This window comes from Theropithecus gelada, chromosome 4, assembly GCF_003255815.1.
Source record: "Theropithecus gelada isolate Dixy chromosome 4, Tgel_1.0, whole genome shotgun sequence".
In the NCBI taxonomy this organism is placed as follows: Eukaryota; Metazoa; Chordata; class Mammalia; order Primates; family Cercopithecidae; genus Theropithecus; species Theropithecus gelada.
In genome coordinates, this window is record NC_037671.1 from 57919298 (window position 1) to 57940438 (window position 21141).

General features: G+C 33.4%; 1 protein-coding gene across 4 annotated transcripts in view; it reads right to left on the reverse strand.

Moving 5' to 3' along the window:
• BMP5 (bone morphogenetic protein 5) overlaps positions 1-21141 on the reverse strand; it is a 123150-nt gene that overhangs the window by 18367 nt on the left and 83642 nt on the right. For all 4 annotated transcript variants that reach the window (XM_025382694.1, XM_025382693.1, XM_025382696.1 and 1 more), the window contains one exon: positions 2072-2266. In XM_025382694.1, coding sequence (XP_025238479.1) covers positions 2072-2266 — 195 coding nt within the window. The remainder of the gene's footprint in view (positions 1-2071; positions 2267-21141) is intronic.

Genomic DNA, 21141 nt, shown 5'->3' on the forward strand with positions numbered 1-21141 from the left:
AAAGCCCTGTCTTTTACGCCAAATCCTATGAGGATTTTCCCAGACTGCTTGATTACTACCTATTGAAAGGTTAAGTCTTATAGACACAAACCAGCTACTTTCTTTCTTCTTATTATCAAAATATGAACACACTCCAAAACCATCTACCACATATTTCACAGAAATGGTTGCCAATGACAAAATTTCAGAAAGAAAATATTGGTCTATATTAGAATAATTTTGTACTCTAAATGGTGTTAGGAAACTGGTGAAAAGTTACATGATTTCTGCTCCATGTGTTTTATTCATCTCTGGTTATAGACGTACATTTGTTTCTTGTGGTCAGAAAGAGAAGATAAATAGAGTTAACCAATAGGGAAAAGGACTTTGATGATTTCAGTCACTGAAACACCTCTGCCAGAGTCATTATGAGCTCTAATAATAAGTATGTAACTTCTACTTTTCCCTTTGTAATTTCCTCCAAAATTATTTACTATTCTATTCAAGGTTTAGCAAAACTTTTTTTAATACAGTCTGCTACATTAAATTAAAAACATTTCAACCGAACTTAGAACCATTCTACATGAAAAGAAAAATATACAAGTTTGACAGCCTAGTATTTACCAGGAAGAAAAGGTCTTAGAAAGTTATTTTTCTCCACCTTTCATATTAAGTAATTACAACTTTTTGCCAAACTAAATATCTTGTGAAGATCTTTAAAAAATAGCTTTGTAATAAGGCACTAGTGTCATGCTTTACTAAAAGTGGTTAAATTTCTTTGTTGGGAAATTATTTTAAAACATCACTTTATAAGTAGCATTTAATTCAGTATAATACAATTCCATACAGAAATCTTCCCTCCTGCTTCTGTTGCTTGACACACAAATAGGACTTCTTTCTAACATGATTCTCCTGGTGCCTTCCCTTTAGGAAGAGTACAGTGAATTCCACTTAGTAATTTTATGGAGCATCTCTGAGCAAATAAAACCAAACAAAAGTCTTCATCTATTTCTCATCTAAACACTCATGCATGTTTGAGTAATAAATAGCTGCTATATGATCTGCCATTTTCAAGTAACCTGGAAAAAATGAAGATTTTAGGAATAATGGCAAAGACTGTTTGAAGTTAGAATTTCAATTTGCTAAAATAATATATATAGGAATCATGACTCTTGTTTATCGGTTCGTTCATCGTTCCTGGCAGAGTACTATGCATAAATTGGCCATTAACACAGAATAATGCATATTTGACAAATAGATAAGTATGTGGTGCTAAATGGAGATGTTCCAGGATGAGTTCCCCCTTCAAATTTATTAACAAAATCAATTTTTTGGACTAAAATAGCCACCATTTTCATCTAACAGCTTCCTGTTTGCATCCTGGACTAAACAAGGTACTTCTTGGTATAAATACGACTAAGCCACTACAAATTTTGGCAGTTAGATGCTTTCTGATCAATTGAAATTTGATCCCCCTATAATTAACAGATTAATTTGCAAGGACTTTGACATCAATTGTGCATTTGTAATATTTTGTTGAAAGATTGCGTGTGTGAGTGTGTGTGTAGACACACCTGAAGAAAATTATCTAGATAACAGTCCTCCAAATAAAAAGATAAATATTGTTTTAATCATTGTCTTCTCCATGTCATTCTCCTGCTAATTTCAGAAAAATAAAACTGAGTGGCATAATTCAAATGTATTGCCTTAAGTACTAAAGAAAGGATTTTATGTTTAATTTACCTGGTTGCCCATCCATTTTTGAGAGGCCCTGAGGAAGTTAGCTCAGCAAGTTGTGTAGCTCAGTTCTGGCGAGATTTTGTTGATCTAGCCATTTCATATTTCTATTACTGCCATCCTGATTTGAATTTGAACTGAATCTTTCAACATATGAAAGCAACTCATATGTATTTTAAAATGAATTACTGAGTGATTCACTGATGAAATATTCTGGGATGCTAGAAACATCACTGGAAGATTTAATATACCATCTGAAGGTATATACAGAGGGTAAATTTATTGTGGCTACTTGATTTGCAGCATACGACCCCATAACTCTCTGTGCATAACTGCTGCTTGGGTTTATTCTTACCTCCAACACTGGACATTCTGGAGGAGTCCTGATGAGAGCTGGATTTATTGCGGTTTTGATTTTTTCGTTTATTGGCTGCTCTCACAGATCGAAGAAGTACCTCACTCGCCTTGAAGAAGGCCACCATGAAAGGTTGTTTTGACTGAGGTCCCTGTCTTCCCACGAGTCCAGCAGATTTTACGTTGATACTGCGTCCTAGAACGTAATACAAAAGCACTTGGTTTATGAAAAAGAAAGAACAATTACCTGATGTGAATGAATTCCAAGGGTACTTTGAAAAGGGGAAAAGTTTTAAAACATTATCAGAATGCCTTCCTTACAGGCCAAGATTCTTATAAATATTGAGGCTTACTATTACAGACCATTATCCATGCATGGTTTTTCATCTTGCATCATTCTTCCACCACAGAACACCCTCCAGCTGCTTTCACTCACTGATAGCTTCTGAGACCTTGAAGTTAGGAATATTATAAATTGGAAGATTTGACTACTCATTCGCCTGGAAATGTCCACATTAAATAGCAATTTAAAAAATATTAGCTATGGGCTCTTCTGCACTAAATGCTCTATAATTTTCCTTCAAGTTATAAAAGCCAAATACTTGGCAGGGTGTTTCTACTTTCTCCAGCCTATTCGAAACCTTTCAAGTGTTAATTAGTGCTGATAGCCTTTCCACCTTCACCTCTGGCCAGTGCCCAGCAACATTTACTAAGCTGCACTATACTTAAAGCTCTTCACAAGTCATTCTGGAAGCCTAGTCTGGGGATGGAGGTCTGCTTTAAGCCGCAGCTATTAAAAGTAGTGGCAAAAACTGCAATTACCTTTGCACCAACCTGATAATTATCAATATGAAGCATTGTGAAATAAACACAGGAACTTTGGAATTCCTCCCCTTCTGAGTTTTGACACACCTAAATGTTTACTGAAAGGAATTCAGAAGAGGCAAACCAAGCCTGGAGACTCTCAGAAAGAAGAAAAAACAATCCAAATGAGCTTCGAGACTCAAATTTGCCTATAAACTAGCCTGTGCCTCAGACCCTTATGAGTTCTTTGATGTGGTTATGTATCAATGAAAAGGGATACAACCAGTACCTATATAGGAGTGAGTTAAAAGTCAAGGTGCCCTAGAGATAAAGTTGATAAAGTACCTCTCCCATGTGGTTAGTAATAATAATAATACTTACAACTATGTCAAATCACTTTGGAGTGGTTGCTGTGCTAGGCATTTTTCTAAGCAGTTTCCATGCATTATTTAATTTGATTCCACAAATGCCTTAGAGTTAGGTATTAACAGTATCCTCTTTTAATAGTTTTTATTAGGCTCTTCTAATTTAAAATAATCACTGAAAATTATATTTTCTATATATGTGGAAAAGAAAACTATTGATATCTGGTTCAATGAAAATCATTCAAAGATGATAAACTAACCTTAAATTGTAAATTTAGTTAAGAATTACTTGTATCTTATGCAAAGTTGCTACTCTAGATACAGAAGTTAGCAATCTTTTAAGAATAATATATAATGTGGTTTGAAATATATGCATGATTGACTCTGGCTTGCCCCATGAGAGATGTGCGTGTTTTCTTAAAATATGTATTCAGTAAAGACTATGGAGCAACCTGAGTCCATTATAAAACCTGACCTACCTTAGAAGAAAGAAAAGGAAAGCCAGTCCCCGAAATGGCATCGATGGCATTTTAGCAAATAAGCCCTCGCTCTTAACAAAATTTATTTTGGCAGCATAAAAACTTTTGTGTGTACTTCTATTGTGCAGAGACCTTCTACTGTCAGAAAATGAGACCGTGTCGCATGAGGCTGTGCAGCTGTCGAGAGGGACACAGGGGTCCTTTAAATGCGGAGGTATTGGTTAAAAAAAAAAAAAAAAAAAAGGCTGCATCAATTCAGACAGCATAGGTATCCTCCACAATTGTCCTACGACCTACTGGGAAAAGTTGTTCAATTCCTACAAGTATTAAAATGGCCATCGGCCTCACAAATGCCACTATACTCAGTCCTACCAGAGAAGGGACTTACAAATAATCAAAGCAGTAAACCTTAAACAAATAAGCATATAGATTTCTCTTTTAAATGCAAACTTACAGTGGCTCTATGCCAGAGTCTATATTTCTTAGAAAAACTCTATCACTGGCATAAATGAAAGAGGCAGTTTGATTTGTGGTCAGAGCAGTTTCCATTCTACTTCCACTGTAACAAATGTATTAATTCAGCTCAGACTTCCTCCTTCTGGCAGCCCTTTCACTGTAAAAAGAGAAATTAGAAGTTCCAGCCAAATACCATACCTTGAACTGACCCACTTCAATACATAAACACTTTTACAACATGTTTATTCAGGTGTAGCACTTGAAATTGGTTTAAGATGTTTCCAGTGACAGAGAGCTCAGCAAAAGAAAAAAAAAAATAAAATAAAAAAAGAACTGAGAAACTTAACTGTTATAGAATAGAATAACTGGCAATCTGTTCTTTAAATTTTTTCTTTTTTTTTTCTGTCTTGGAGTACAACATAAAAAAGTATTTGTCGAAGCTTTTATTTTGATATTTTAATGAACTGTTAATTTAACAGGAACTAAATTTTAACTTGTATACATTGATGACTGCAGAAATCATTTTTAATATATGATCTTTCTAATACTGAAATAGGTTGCTGTGAGATGTTCATAAATGGAATACAATAAAATCAATTTTCCATTCATTACAACACACACTGACTCTTTTATAGTTAAATAAGCACTTAACAAGAAGTTCCAAGTTTCCTTTCGGTTGCAAAGGGGTTTCTTTTGTTATTATTCCAAAGACTTTCAATATTTTAATTTTTATCTGTGGAGAAATAATACTGCTCTGAAGATTTATGTTCTAAAAACTGTAAAGATGTGTGTATGTTACAAATACGGGTTTCTTGGGTTTTACAAAGGTGGATATTGTATGTGAAGCAAAGTACCCTTCAAACCAATGTGAACTCCCTTTAAAATAACTTTTAATATTATTAAGTTTCCTCTTGGTTTCCTTTTTACTTCAGCAATGGGGTGACTATTAACATTCCATAAGTTAATGCTTGCTCAGTTACCCTTGGTCTTGAGCTATACCATAGAAGTATTAACTATTTGACCTAGTCTTTCAGACACAATACACTTATATTGATTATGCTGACTAAACCTTTTCAAAGACTGAATAATTGTTTTAGTAGAAGTACTGATAGAAACCTAGACTACACTGCATGTATTAAAAAATAGTAAATTCTTTATAAAACTTTATTTGAACTTTTAAAATGGTATGATTAAACATACGGTATGTTTTAGATATTGCAAATATGTAACTGAAGAAGCCTACCTAAAGCATTTTGATTTAGAAACACATTACCTTTACGTGTGTGTATCACCATGGATTTAATTTTCAAAGCTGATTCTTGTTTTATAGTAGTTTCTACTTTAAAAATATACATAAAGATTAAGCATTGAATATACAGTAGAAATGCAAATGGGGGGAGGTAACAAAAAGAACATTAAAATAAAGGATGGTAAGGATACCAGCTTGAGCCCAAGCTTAGTCACCTTAGGATTCAGACACATTCAGGCATAGCTAGAACAGTGATAGATTTGATTCACCAAGCATATATTTAAAGAATATTGAGCAATTTCGTGGACAAGAAGTCATCTTAAGGAAAAGATGAGCCACAGTGATTTTTTTTAAGTCTGTATCTCAGAGTTACTTCTGGCATAGCTCCAATAGATGCATGTGTAACTCCTAGAAAGAAAGGGAATCAAAGAAAATCTAATAAATCCTTTGTACCCAAAGTCTCTAAAATACTGGGAAGACAAGGTAGCACTACTTTGGAACTTCATTAACAGACTGTGACACAAGTGGTAAACAAAGATTCTCTCTATATAAGAAGAATGGCTTCTGAGCAGTTCCACATTGGGTTAGGATGGCAGCAACAGAATGAGCTCCAAAACAATCTTCTATATTAGTCATCAGCTTTGACTTCGGAAAGTAGTACCAGCTCAAAGCTGAGTGGAGCAGCAATCTGACAACACTGGGAGTTCCAATGTGCATCAATAACTATACCAAAGCAAGAGAAAATGCCAGTGATGGGATAAAGTGGCTCCAATTGCAAGAGAAAAATTCCCTTGTGTGATATCCACGCCTTGATGTGGACACTGGAAAGAGGGTAGGGATGTGATCTGCCAAATGGATGGGGTGGTAATAGGAGGTAAAAAGCTTGGTTGCTGAGAGCTGTTCAAGCTTAAACACACAAATGGGAGGGAAGAAGAGACAGCAGAGAGGAGACTGAAAAGACTCTTGAAGGATGTGCCAACATTTCAGTCATCTTGCTGGTGGCAGTTAGACACAAAGAAACATTGTTTATTCCCAATTATTTCAGGTTTGGGTGTCATATAATACTGGGATTATGAAATGAAAGTGGTAATGACTATAATTGTAGGCATCCAGAGTTTGTTATTGGCATAGATATCGTCTTTTTTGATTTACAAAAACAAAACAAACAAAAAACAAAACAAAAAAATTAAATCTTTGCTCATGAAAAGTTTAAGAACTATTTATACCTTGTTCATCTTATTTTCTCCTCAAAATTATTGTACAGAAATCTCAGTGTGAAACAATTTAAGCAGCAAATATGTGGGCATATTATTTTACAGTTTTATTAACTCAGTGAACAAAGATAGGATTGGACTTATATCTTCTAAGAAATTATTATTATATTCATACAGAGATCAAAAAGGATGTAGATGAGGCTGGAGTTCTGAACTACTAAATTTTGCCATAATTGAGGCTGGAGATTCAGTCCTTCTAGATCTGTTACTCTAACCCAAATGACTTCATATAAGTACTGAGGTCAGGCTATTGTGGTCACATTTGCCTAAGAACACAACTGAAACTATTTCACATTTGTAGTCACAGGGAAGGTAGGTTGGCAAACCAAAGCTCTATCCCAAACTCACTGGTTTTGTATTTCAGACCACTCCTTTTGGAAAATGTGACTTTCAAAATGTTTATTTCTTTAAACACAGTTATTAAAGGAGATTCTGACATAAAACAGCTCTTCAGACACATGTTGATGTTATAAGGATAAGTGGTTCCAAATATGATCATTGAGTTTCCCTCTAGGATACACAGTTTGAAAAACATTCATTTGAGGATTTATCAGAGTCTAAACGTTGATATCATTTTGAGATGTTAGCATACATTCCAGTTTGCTTTTTTCTCCTCTAAACCCACAGTAATTGACTGCTTAACCCAAAACACCTGTGATGGAACTGGTGCACAAATTATCTTTTCTTCATTTCAAAAAGACTCTTGTAGTATCCATTATGGACTCCTTAGCAGTAGTCAAATCAGTGCATTGTCTCACATCCACACATCTATCTGATCTTCACTTATTTTCAACCTGTGATTAAATTTGATTCTGGTACTGTGAAATTATGGATTCTATGACTCTACATTATACTCGAATTGTACCCTTTTTACAAACTGATCATTTAAAAAGTATAGAATTCACCACCCAGAATACAGAATAGATCATTTTTATATCAGATTTTAAGGAACATGGGGAAAATAGAATTTATCTACTTAAATTCAATATGTACTTAAATTTTCTATAATCTTAAGTATATTGTAATCTAGCTACAAATTTCAATTTTGTTATACTTTGATGAAAATTTTGCATCTTTTTTAGTTTCACTGTAAAAGCGCAGACCTGTTGCCAGACTTAAGTACACAGACTCGAAGTATCACAAATGGAAATTCAGCCTTCCTCCTTATTACATTCTTGTTTTTCAAATGGTTTCAAATGGTTTACAATGCTTTATAAATTCAAACAAAAATGAGGAAAAGTTGGGATTTTAAACTTTTTTAAGCATTAAAATTTTCTTTGTAGAGAACAGGATAAGATTTTTGAGTGATTTTTCACAGTAATTCTGGGGTTCTGTTTAACCCAGGAATATTGTTTGGTGTACAATACCTTTGCGGGACTTTTCTCATCTCTTCTTTTTCCTGACATTTAAAAGAGTAATCTTTAAAAAAAGCCACTTTGCCAATATTATATATTGATAATTATATATTATTGGTAATGTGTGAAAATCAAAAGAAGGGACAAATGTAATAATATGTACAAACAAGCATAGGATTCTGTGGCTCATAAGTAAAGGGGGGAAAAAAGACATGCTGGAAAAATAAAATCCAGGAAGGGCTATGGGTAGCAGTACCCTGACACACTGATATGAACTATGAGTTGAGAGTTTTCTGTGGGTAAGAAATGTGGTTACGGCCAGGCATGGTGGATTACGCCTGTAATCCCAGCACTTTGGGAGGCTGAGGCAGGCTGATCACGAGGTCAGGAGATCGAGACCATTCTGCCTAACATGGTGAAACCCCGTCTCTACTAAAAAAAAAAAAAAAAAAAAAAAAAATTAGCCCGGCATGGTGGCGGGCACTTGTAGTCCCAGCTACTTGGGAGGCTGAGGCAGGAGAATGGTGTGAACCTGGGAGGCAGAGCTTGCAGTGAGCCGAGATATCATGCCACTGCACTCCAGCCTGGGCAACAGAGCGAGACTCCGTCTCAAAAAAAAAAAAAAAATGTGGTTACAACTCCTGGTAACATATAACAGTAGAAGAAATCCATTTTTCTATATGATCGGGGTGTGTTAGGGATAAAGAAGTTTAAAGGAGATAGAGATTTTTTAAAGTGTTGATATTCTAACAATTTTGCAGAAGATACTGTCATGCCCCACAGTTTGATAAAGTGATGGGGCTTAGAAAAGAAACAGGATATTTGGTCAGAAACACTGGCATGGTAACTAAAGTCATGCAGGGGGAGAAACACAAACCCTTGAGAACCCAAGCTCATGAGGCTCCAGAAAGTAGGGCCTGAGGACAAAGAAGCCGAGAACCATAAAGCAGCATGGCCAGAGATCTGTGCCCAGTTGTGGAAGCTGTCCAGTATGCTGAAATGTTTTATTGCATGGAGGGCAGGACTGAGGTGATGGAAAATGATTAGTTTCCTTCCATGGGACATCACTCTGAAATGAGGGGCTTACTGTCTCGGGCATGACAAGCCCAACAAATATGTTTTACTTGGTCCCTATTTTCAGCCGCTGGAAATATGAATCTCACGCTAGGAACTGTAGTTTACCTCCACAAAAGCACTTACTTTTTAATAGCTCTTGTCTTTATATATATCACCTTTCCCCTGAGGTCCTATGAACTTTACAGACATCATCTGTCACATGCCCCAAAAAGATTGGTTAGCAGTTGGTCTTATAGCCCTCATTTATTTTAAGACAGCAGAAACATTCTTTTCACAAAACCATGAGAACAGTGAATTATTTTTTGTTTTGTTCTCCAGTTATTATGTGACTTTTTAAAATAAAAAGTGTACATATCTTAAATGAAAGAATCTTTTCCTTCAGAAGCCTGGGGGATTTTAATAAGAGTATAATGAAGCAGAATTTCAGCAGAAATCAACCAAAAACTTTAAAAACTCTTTGTGTTACAACATCAATGACAAAAAGCTTTTAGATGTCAAACACATTTTAGTTTGTTTCACAGCAGTGAAATTTTAGTATTCTTCATTTTACCTATAGTGATTAAAGAGGTCTTTGACACTTAGAGTAGTTACTTGGGAAATTTATGAGTATCTAAAGGAGATACTCTTTTACCAGCTACAGCTACTATATTATTCCAATGTTTTGGTTTTTTTTTTTTTTTTGAGATGGAGTCTTATTCTGTCGCCCAGGCTGGAGTGTAGTGATGTGATTTTGGCTCACTGCAACTTCAGCCTCCCAGGTGCAAGTGATTCTCCTCCTTCAGTCTCCCAAGTAGCTAGGACAAGAGGCATGTGCCACCATGCCTGGTGAAGTTTTTCTATTTTTTTTTAGTAGAGACAGGGTTTCACCATGTTGGCCAGGCTGGTCTCGAACTCCTGACCACAGGTGATTCTCCCACCTTGACCTATCATACAGAAAATCATATTTGTTAAATATTTGACCTTCCCTTTTGATTTGTACATGAACCTATCAAATGATCACAGGCTACTTCCAGGATCTTTGGATCAGTCTAGTATCAGCAAAATAGAAGAAAAATAAATTATTCTGTACCCCAGAAAAAAGAAAGTGAAAAAAAAGTAAAATATATTTTCTAAAATATGCAGTAGAGAACTGATATTGAGATACCTAATGTAATATGCCATAGTAACTACTTCTGCAGGAACACATTTTGAATGCTGCTACCACAAAGAAATAATAAATGTTTAAAATGATGGATGTGATAATCACTTTGAATTGATCATTATACTTTGTACACATGCTTTGAAACACCACATTGTACCACATAAAAAAGTGCAATTATTGTTTCAATTATAAATAATAAATTTAAAAATGTGGAGTTTTAGTATTTGGGGCTTATTTTCTTCACATTTGAAGGCTGATCATAAAGCATTTTTCTGAGTAAAAAGAAGCAGAATTTTTCTTCACTATTTTTTCATGTATCTGGCTACGGCCAGAATGCCATCTAGCCTGCCCCACATAAGGGACCAGTTACAAGGTGAAATCTCACACCACCGTGATTCCTTGCTGGCCCCCAGAGCAAAAGCATACTGAACCATTTGCATGCAAAATAATAGCTGGTTTCCAAGAGTATTTTCCTTGTGCTCAATCTAGGTCAGCAGTGTCACCTGACCTCATAGCATAAGTAGAACTTTCATATTTCTATCAGTTGTGTTACTTCAGAGAAAAATAATGTGAAGAACACTTCTACATATAAACATAACTGGTACCTGAGAGTAATAAGAAGCATGTCTCAAAGAATCAGGGACATTGGGAATTGAAAAAGCCAATTCAACATTTCTGAAATTAAGAGAGAAGCAACAGCTGCCATCTATTGAAGACAAGTATTTTACCAGTTGATTTGTATACATCTTATTTACTCCTCACAGCAAAGCAACTGTTATACTCTTAAAATAAGACTCAAAAAAGAGTCAGATTTTTAACTCAGCCTTGTCACACTACTAAAGTAGTGTGCTTTTCCCTCTAAGTACATGGTAGTCCACTTTTTAGAGATTGGTGGATACTTTCATCTTGGGTTTCTGTATATTTTCACCTTGAGAAGAACGGAAGAAAAACAGCCTGTCAGTGGCATACGTATCATAGTTTTCCAGAACAATGTTATAGCTGCTGCTTTTGTTAAGTTCAGGATCAGATTTTCCTTAGTAAGTAGGTAGGAAGACGAAGACTCGGTACTTCTTACCAGCCATAAGAAGGCAGGTGGCTTCCCCAGTTGCTATTCTACTCTAACTGAAACTTAGGTTCAATTACTGTCACAAAAAGATTAGATTCAACTACATGCCCCAAAAAGAGACATTAGCATACATTTTCAAGGAGTGGCGATATATAATTTAATTATCAAAGTATTCTTAGTCTAATCCAAATTTTGATTGCCACTTCCAACATATGCTACTGGATTTGATGGTTAGATGCCTTTGTTTTTTGTTTGTTTCTGTTTTGGTTTTCCTCTCTCTCTTACAATCTTATTACCGGCATGCCAATCTTTAACTCTCAGCAGCATAGAGCCACAGTGGTTGCTCAGGCCTTATAATGATTAAAGATTCTCTCTTCTTCCCACTTGTGCTCTCTGCTCAGGATACAAATACCAGCACTACTGTTAGTTTTGCAATATATCTTTGAGAGAGATGTGTCAACAATAAGTAAAACTTAAGTAGAAAGAAAAGAAGAGAAAGGGTCAGCTCCAGTGTATGATGACAATAAGTACTATTTTATATTTTTCAGGACCCTAAATTGATATTAACATGAACATACCCCACAGATGATTAGTTTAGCTACAGAGTCTAGAAGAGAAAATGTAACAAACAACAAAAACTGAAATATGTTTCTGACTTTGGCATTTGTTTGGTAAGACTGGTACTCCATAGTTACTGTTCTGAATTAGGGAAAAATCAAAAACAGAAATACAGACATAGCCAAGCACTTCTGAACCCCTTTTCATTAAAATAAATCTTAAAAATTAGTAAAATATATATTTTCCCAGATAATGAACCACAACTAACTCCCTGTTTGTCACTACTTACTTTAAGTCAATAATTTTAAAACCTTTTTTCATATATGTTTTTTAGTTGTGATGCTAAACTTTGGATAAGCAAACTATGTTAACCATGTGGCTCTCATTCAAATATATACAAACTAAACTAAAAGCTAACACTTCTGAATTAAGTTATTGTGATCTGCCAATTATGTTAAGATATTCTTAAGTATGATCAAACCTGCAAGTCTCAATTTACAAATGTTACCTTCTTTGGGACTTGAAGAAGAGAACTAACTAGACTATGCCAAATGTTTCACATATTATTCTTTTTAAAATGTTTACTACTATGTTATTATCCTAAGAGGACATAATAAAGAGATGCAAGTCTTCAAGAGAAAAAAAGACTAGTTTTAAAATATTGTTTATATAATGGACATGATTAAACAGCAAAATTTAGTCTTTCAATTTATTATTAAATATATTCTATAATCAGTATCTATTTATAAAGAAAAATTATTTTCTGCCTATGAATCATCATACAAGACTAAATTAAGAAGAGAGGGTTCATTATCAAATTCTAAATAAAGAGATTAAATTTGACTAAATTACATGTTGAAGTGAATCATCGGCAGAAGGAAAGTTTTTCTCCTTTCTGATTTATTAATTTATCAAATTAACTATAATTACATAAAGAGACAAAAAAATTGAAGAGATTGATTTAGAAAATAAAAAATATGACAGAATTACTGTTACATATTGTCGGCCACATCACAGTTAAACTCCAGAGAGAAAATATAAAAATTCAAAAATAATTCCCAACAGATACAGCATAAAATTCAATTCTGTCCCATAATAATCATTTTTAATGACATTGTTTTATTTGGAAATTATAACAATACAATTATTTTTCAGTTCAGAATTTATAAAAGAATAACATAACTTGTAAGAGGCTGGCCCTGAAATCAAATCATTTTTAGATTTATTGTTAAGCTACATTTACTCATGTACAAAATGGGTTAAGAAGAAGTAGATATTTCACTTAAAGAGCTTAGCAAAATGCTTAACACTGAGTAAGCTCTCAGAAATGTTAGTTTCCACTAATGTTATTTATTTGATTTCAGTTGTCCATCACAGGAAATGCATGGTTTAAATTCTTACTGAAAATGAATTAAAGATATACCTAGAAAGTTAAACCTGGATTAACTATGTAGAATTCAAAAATACTAAATATTAGCATAAAAGAACAAATTGATATTGGCAAAAGGTATTGCTGAAATCAGCGTATAAAAAAGAGGATATCTGTGTAGACAGAAAATAAGTTGATAAGAATGAGTTTGAAATACATGGAGTATATTTTATGAAAATGCTATACGGCTAATAAGAGAATTAATGAGATATTTGGTTGAACCAAGTAGAAATTTAACAGTGATCCATTATTTACGTTCAGTTTCTCCTGCCATGAAAGACATATCAAAGATTTTGCTCATTTGTTCAGTGTGCAAATGACAAAAAACTAAAGCATACAGGGAAGATTTATGTTCTCCAATGTGCTTTAAGACATTACGCAAGTTAGAAAACCCATGGGTCACAGCTTACATGGGTTTGGAAAATTAACAAATACTGATTTCAAACCCCAAGGGATATCTATGTCATATTTATTTTCAGTAGAAATCTAGTCATTTTTACCATAAATGTACAGGAATTCTCAATGGACACTTTTGCTAAACATTCAGATTAAAATGATCAACATAATTGTTTCTCTTAGCCACATCTTTTAAATATTTCTCCAAGGCTTGATTTCTTATTAAAAAAAAAAAAAAAAGATTTTCAGAAAGTAACACATGGCCATAGATAATTTATGTTTTGATGTTTTCGAAATTTCATGAAAAAAATCTGATAGAAGTAGAAGCCACTCTAAAATGTTATGGAAAACTTTAGATTGAGTTCTATGTTTTGCTATGATACTAAAACATTTAGTGTGGCACTTAAAAAGAAAATACAATCCTGCTAAATGCTGTAAGAAGAACTATCTAGAAATTTTAATAATTATGGATTTTCAACTATGAATTTATATTAGATCACTAACACAATTACTTGAGATTGTGTATATGCCTGGGTATTCCATGGCTACACACATACGCATGCGCACAGAAAAACACGCCTAGCTTTCTCGCTTCTCTTTACCAGTTTCTCCATCACTGGTTTTATACAATATCTTAAGTTGGGGTTTGAATATAATTATTTAATACCAGCCTCCTCTAAGACAATGCATTTCCATTCACTGTACCCTCTCTACATATAGTATTTTTATATACATGAATATAATGCTTAAAGTATAAATATATGCTTAAAGATTTCAATTGGTTTACCATTATATGATGCAGCAAGGTTGTAAGTGACTGTAGAAATTACCTAAAAATGTATATTATGCAGTATAATTCCTAGACAAGAAGTCAACTAAATAGTGAATTCTTCAAGTCACATAGAGCTTATTCCTCACAGAACGAACAATTCTATGGCCATTGGCTTCCATTATTCAGGGTTTTTTGTCTTTTGTAAAGAGCCCTCAGTTTGCCTTTTATGCACATTGATTTAACTTGTGGACTGTAGAGTAAAAGTTCAATTTTATTTATTAATTTTATTTCTTCAGGTACTGGAAGATAACTATTCTTCTGCTGTCCTCCTAATTTATTCTTAAATATTAATCCAGAAGTCAATATCTAATGATCCTTAAACATTAGACAATACACAAAGAACTACTTATTTATAACAATATTTATCTAGAGCAAATCATAAGTGTATATGTTCTTTTTTCCTTTCAGAACCTCTAGCAAGATATGTGATTCTTTCAGTTTCTTGGATATAGATACTCTCTCATTTATTTATTTAAAACCAATTGTCATCACCATAAATTCAGCAAAAGGGGAGCCATATGGTTTTATGAACAAAAATGACTTAATTACTTCAAAAGATAAGATTCAGATAAGAGAAGGAAATATCATCAAATCTTAGAATGTTTAAAAGATCCTCAGATAAGTGGACATAATTCAACTTTTTGAACTTAGATAAATAATAATGAGAAACTGTAGTCAAAACAGCAGGAGAAAAAGAAAAATATCACCCTTGATCTCGGAATTTCTTCTGCTACTTATTAGCACTGTCAGCTGATATTCAGATTACCCAGCCATATAGATCATCTAACCTTTGACACAGATAAATTAAACCTCTGACAACACAGAGACTTAATTTTGAGTTCTTTCCCTGAGGTAAAAACAACTCTCTTAGGGATACGAAGAATAACACAACAAACTTAGCCAGATACTTCCACTTAAAAATAGCAGATTCTAGGACTTATTAAATTTAAGTAGATATTATATTAAGAACTCTGCATTTCTCACACAAATACACTTAAATTTTATAAACATAAAAGAATATTCAGTTGCAAATTATACCTTTGTTTAATATATAATCACATGTGGACTTTAGATACTGGAATATATGTTTCTAATTAGGAATATACTGCAATTCAAAAGACGTGGCAATTTTGGAAAAACTTATTTTAACAGAATACAGTTAGGAGATACTACTGGATATTTTAACTTGGAAAAGAAATGTTATCAGTATGTTAAATTACTATGCAGGTAGGAATGAAAAACAACCCAAGGCTGTAGAAAAAGATGAATCCTGTTCTTTGTTAACATAGCTGTAACAGTTGTCAATTACTGGGAATGAACAACTACAACCAAAATTATCACAGGTTGAAAAGGAGAGAACACAGCAACAACCTGCATAATGAAATGTAAAATTACCCACTTTCAAGTTAATTGTCCTGATAACAAAATACTTCATTTGAAGTTTGCAGAATAATATTGGCGAAAATGAAAGAGGATTAAACTGTTGGTACTTTTAGAAAATCTCTGATTTTCTAAAGTTTAAATCTCAAAATCTCAAATCTCAGCTTTCCGATCATTTTCTGGGAAATACCATTTATATGGTGGAGAGTTTATATGGTTTGCTATAAACATCAGCACAACAGGTATTAGGGACCATTGGACTCTACTCTTTATCAAAGACTACTGATATTTATTTGATCTTGTGTTCTACGAACATTAAAATCCTGCTTATAAATTCAATTATCTTTGTTAGAATCCATTCTAGTGTTTAATGCTTACTAATAGGTTTACTAACTCAAATACTAGTAATTTGTCCTGAGGCATTTTTAAACAGGAGTTTTTTATGCTAATGTTGGCTAGCCTTTAATAAATTAGCCCCATATATAATCCTATTAGGTTACAAGAAGCTTGTTTCCCTTATTTTCATTGATGAAATTAGTAATCTCCAAAAATATGTTATTTTTCTAAGAATAAAATGAGTCTCAAAAAACTACCATATTAAGTACTAATAATTTAATATTCTGTGATGTCTATGAATATAAGCATCAATCATTGGTTGATGCCAACTAATATAAGCATCAATTGATCATGATACATATGTCTGAGTGTTCATTTCTATTGACTTCATACCCTAGATTGAAACAGGTTAAAAGTTTCTTACCAGTAATTATTTTATCAACCAATATTATTAAACATGAGCTTAATAACATTACTGCCTATATACTCTGCTGTCAACTCAAAGTTTCAGAATATATATCAATCTGACCTTTTTCCTGTGGACTATCACTTGTGAATTTATCTAAAATTTATTTAAATCATCTGTAAAACCTCCACAATAAAAGAACTAGTCCCAAGTTAAAGGAATGATAACCAGAGCTAATGTAAGTGAAAAGTCTGTACAATCTCTAGTCCAATTTATCATACAGACCTTTATTTGTGCCCTATCACGTGCCAGCTACTATCATCTAATACAACTTCACATTCCTTGTAAGGTAATTACTATCACACTCATTTTATTGATGCAATAGCTAAAATGGTAAATATTTTGTCAGAGCCCAGATTTTAATCTAGTTTTCCTAATGATTTCTTTTTAAAACGTTTATTTCCAGAATGTAGCTATCTGTTCATTTATCCTCATTTAAATTAAATATCAAAACTTTAAATTCTAAGTTACTGTAAGCAGTAAGTTTCTTTATTTTACATTTAAGTATCAGTTATAATATAATTTGACAGTTTAATACCTCTGAAATCTTTTTTTCTTGATTTGGGTACAGAATTTAGTGAAACTTTAAACTTTCTGACTTTAAACCTAAAGTTTTACCTTGATGTGGTTGAAAATTACGCTATGACTTTGTTTTCAAAATGGCTTTTAGAGTCCTACTTCTAAAAAATAACCTTATAATGTTTCTTGGACATTAAACAACTCTCTGACAAAACAACATTTTGATGACTTGAATACAAATGAATCAGAAACATATGGATTGAATTTTTCTTGATATATAAGCAAGTTTGAATAGAAAGAAAAAAAGTCACTGGCAAAATTCATTCCGAGTATTGCCAAACTGAAAATGTCTGAAAACATAGGGCTTTTTAAAAGACATTCTAATGAACCCAAAAATACTATCTTTGTTTTTCCATCTCTAAATTATTCTATAAACCCAAGTTTGAAAAAAAGAATTAATCTACTTGGAAGGCTTAAACTATATAAAGCATCAAACAATGGAAAATTATAGTGTTTCGGGGGAAAACTCAAGTCTTTAAAGTTAGACTAAATTGCTATCTGTGTAATAAACTATGTGCATATGTGTGCAGGAAAAATCATTACTGTAGATTTATTAGCAATGTCAATAAAGACCTAGTATGTCAGTTAATTAATGTATCATTATAATGTAGAGAACTGGAACTCTTACAATAATTTAGGACAGATTTAAGTCTATTCATTTGCTATTAAAAACAAAAATAGAATTTATTTTATCATAGAGATTTATTAACCACCATGAGAAAGTGCTTGAGAACTTTAAAACCAATTTTGTAAAACTGGATATAGCATCTTGTCTGGAATCTCTAAATTTTGCCATTAAGAAGCAGCAATATATTTTTTTCATTTGCTTACTCGTATGTTTGTATTATTTTGCTGAAACATATGGAGCTCTGATAATTATCAGCATGAAAAAATAATAAAATATTCTTGAACGCTCTTGCCAAATCCATTGCAGTTCATTTGTCAAATTTCTAAAAAGAGTATTTCATAAACTGACATAATATCCACAGGCTCTGTGAGGAATCAAAATGCTACTTTTGGTTTCAGCAGCCTTTTGATTCTCAAAATATATTTAGACCTTTTTGGTATTTTTTTTCACAGGGGCAGGCTAAACAAAATTTAATAATACACATTACTGACTTTCCTCTCCTTATGATTTAAACTATTTAACTTCTGTAGTGGTTTGCTCTACAAAATTCTGCTCCTATGTTGCATTAAACTGGTTTAGTTACTAATCATCCAAAACTCAGTTTGGAATGTTTTCTTAAAAGGAACATGTTCAGTGGCAAATGAACTACAAGAGCCTTTTAATTACGAACTCACACAATTACCATTCAAGACATCTTCAATACATACGACCTGCCACGCTTGTGCCACGCACTGAGAGTACAAGTGCGAATGAGTGATACATGTCCCATGACCTCATGAAACTGACATTCATTCAAACCTGTAATCACGGTGGTGTTACTGTGATTGATTAAAGTAATAAGTTTAGTTCTTTTTTATGGCTCACCATCAAGCTACAAGAGGATATTACATTTAATTTAGATTTCATATTCTTACATGATTTGTTTACAGATCACTTGCCTAATAGCATCTGCAATTACATTTTATACATGAAAGTTGTTCTAGCCAATCCTGGACTGTTAAATTTTTCCAGAATATACCATGCCATTTTGACATGGTGTGCATCTACTTACTGTTTCTTCATCCAGGAATGAATTATCCTGTCCTCACCATCACTTCCCATACTTCCATGACTTCCCTTCCTCTTCGTCTGTATTTCTTAGGATCCTAACTGCTGACCCAGTTTCAAGGCCACCTCTACCATAGCTCCTTTGGCTCCATCCCAGGTGTCTTTAGCCATGTATGTTCTGCTTTTCCATGGTGTCTTTGTTGTATCACTATTTTTCAGTGTTAGGGCACTTTGTTCTTTCTAAAATTAGCTACCTATATCTGTCTCTTAGGTGATATGATTTGTAACCTGCTGCCTTGCATGCACAGATACTCAATAATTGTATGTTGGACAAATGGATAAATGAATAACAGTTTACAAATGAATTTGAAAGCAGACTATCCTGAGTATCATCCTTTCATGATTTTCAACTCCTTTTGCTTAGAAGAAAACATTCGGAATATATTATCGAAAATAAAAGATGGTCTGTCTGCTCTGAAGCAACGTAACATTGAGAACACCAGCCATGGTAATGAGTGAAGGTGTAATAAGCTGAAGCATCTGGTTATTCATATTTACAAGGAAATGTCACATGTATGTTCTCCATGAGGTTGCAGTTAATAAAACTAAGGTGCCAGGAGAATCAGTTACTTTCCCAAGGCCCTGTCTGCTCCACTTCTGGTTAAAATTTGTGTTAAGTATTGCCTAAAAGCAAAAAGCCAGCTAGCCTAGCATGTTTAACCATCTGAAAATTCTTCAAGTTAGACAATATCAGAGAGATAAAGAAAAGCAACAACAAAAGGCTGTATATCTCAAACCTAACTCTTAAATATAGAATTTGGAAACCTTTTAAAGGAGTAAAACATTAGTTTACTCTAGGCTAAAAACTAACACACTAGTAATTTAAAGTCAAATTACCCGTGCAATATAAGAGAAAATTAATCAGAGAGAAAGAGAAAGTCAAAATACAGACTAGTTCTCAAAGAGAAAAAGATAAACTGAAAACAACATTAAATAATGGAAATAGTAAAAGAGAGAACCAATACAATGTAAGAGTGGGGGTAACCAAAAAAATAAAAAAGAGAAACTTTAGAAAATCCATATGGGGCATGAGGGAAGATGGAAATTAAAAGGAAACAGGCTGATCATATTTCATAGATTTCTTGATTTGTTTAGTTAGACATTTCAAGCATATCTCCAAAGAGGAGAGTGGGAGAAGCACATACCACTAATTTCATTTTTCTTGTTAGGGCCACATATCAGGGAAGGAACGATGGCTTACCTCCCCACTGCCAATTTCCCAGTCACATTTCTGACCAAAAATGTACAGTAGCTTAACACTCAGAATTCTTAGAAGATTATTTAAATTTATGCTTTACTCAGTCTACATTTATAATGCTTGAACTCTGAGGATCCTTTAATGATAATCTTAAAGCCATAATTGGACTCTAACCTATAATCCAGAATATTTGAAATGTTTATGAAAATTCAGCCATTGTAATTAAAAGCTACGGAAAAATCTGGATTTGACAGCAGAGGAAAGGTCTGAAACTCTGCCTATGACACTTTCAGTAAGAACTTTCTTTTTCTAGATCAAGATTTGAGACCCATAACACATTCACTAGACTAACCCTTTAATATATTCCATTTGTGTATGAACTTCATTACATATACATAATCTTTGCAATCACAGCATCGGCCATGGTATTACCCATAGGTGTGAAACTGGCTGCAGGTAAAACAACGCCATAATGAAGTCTTCAGTATTTATAGCAACAAATCTACTTGAAAAAGGTCCAAGACAGGCACAACTTTTACTTACCTCCATGGTTTATTAAACAAGGCTTTTGTGTAACACAGCAAGGAAAAATGAGGGAGGCAGACTGTAGGCCTAATGTTTTTCTTGCCTGATTCTGTGACAACTAGAAGCAGTGAACTTTAAATACGATACGTTCTCTTATTAATGATCTTTTTAAAAATTATCCTCCCTGTCCCTGTTGATAACATTTTTGGGGTAGAGAATAACAGCTCAATGTAGATCTCCATGATGTTTTTTATAAATATTTAAAATTAAACATTAAGTATTTAAAGATAGGACACCATTAAATTATGTATTATCCTCCTATCATGACAAATATAATTTTAAATGACCTGCAAGGCTAGATTTGGGTTTAG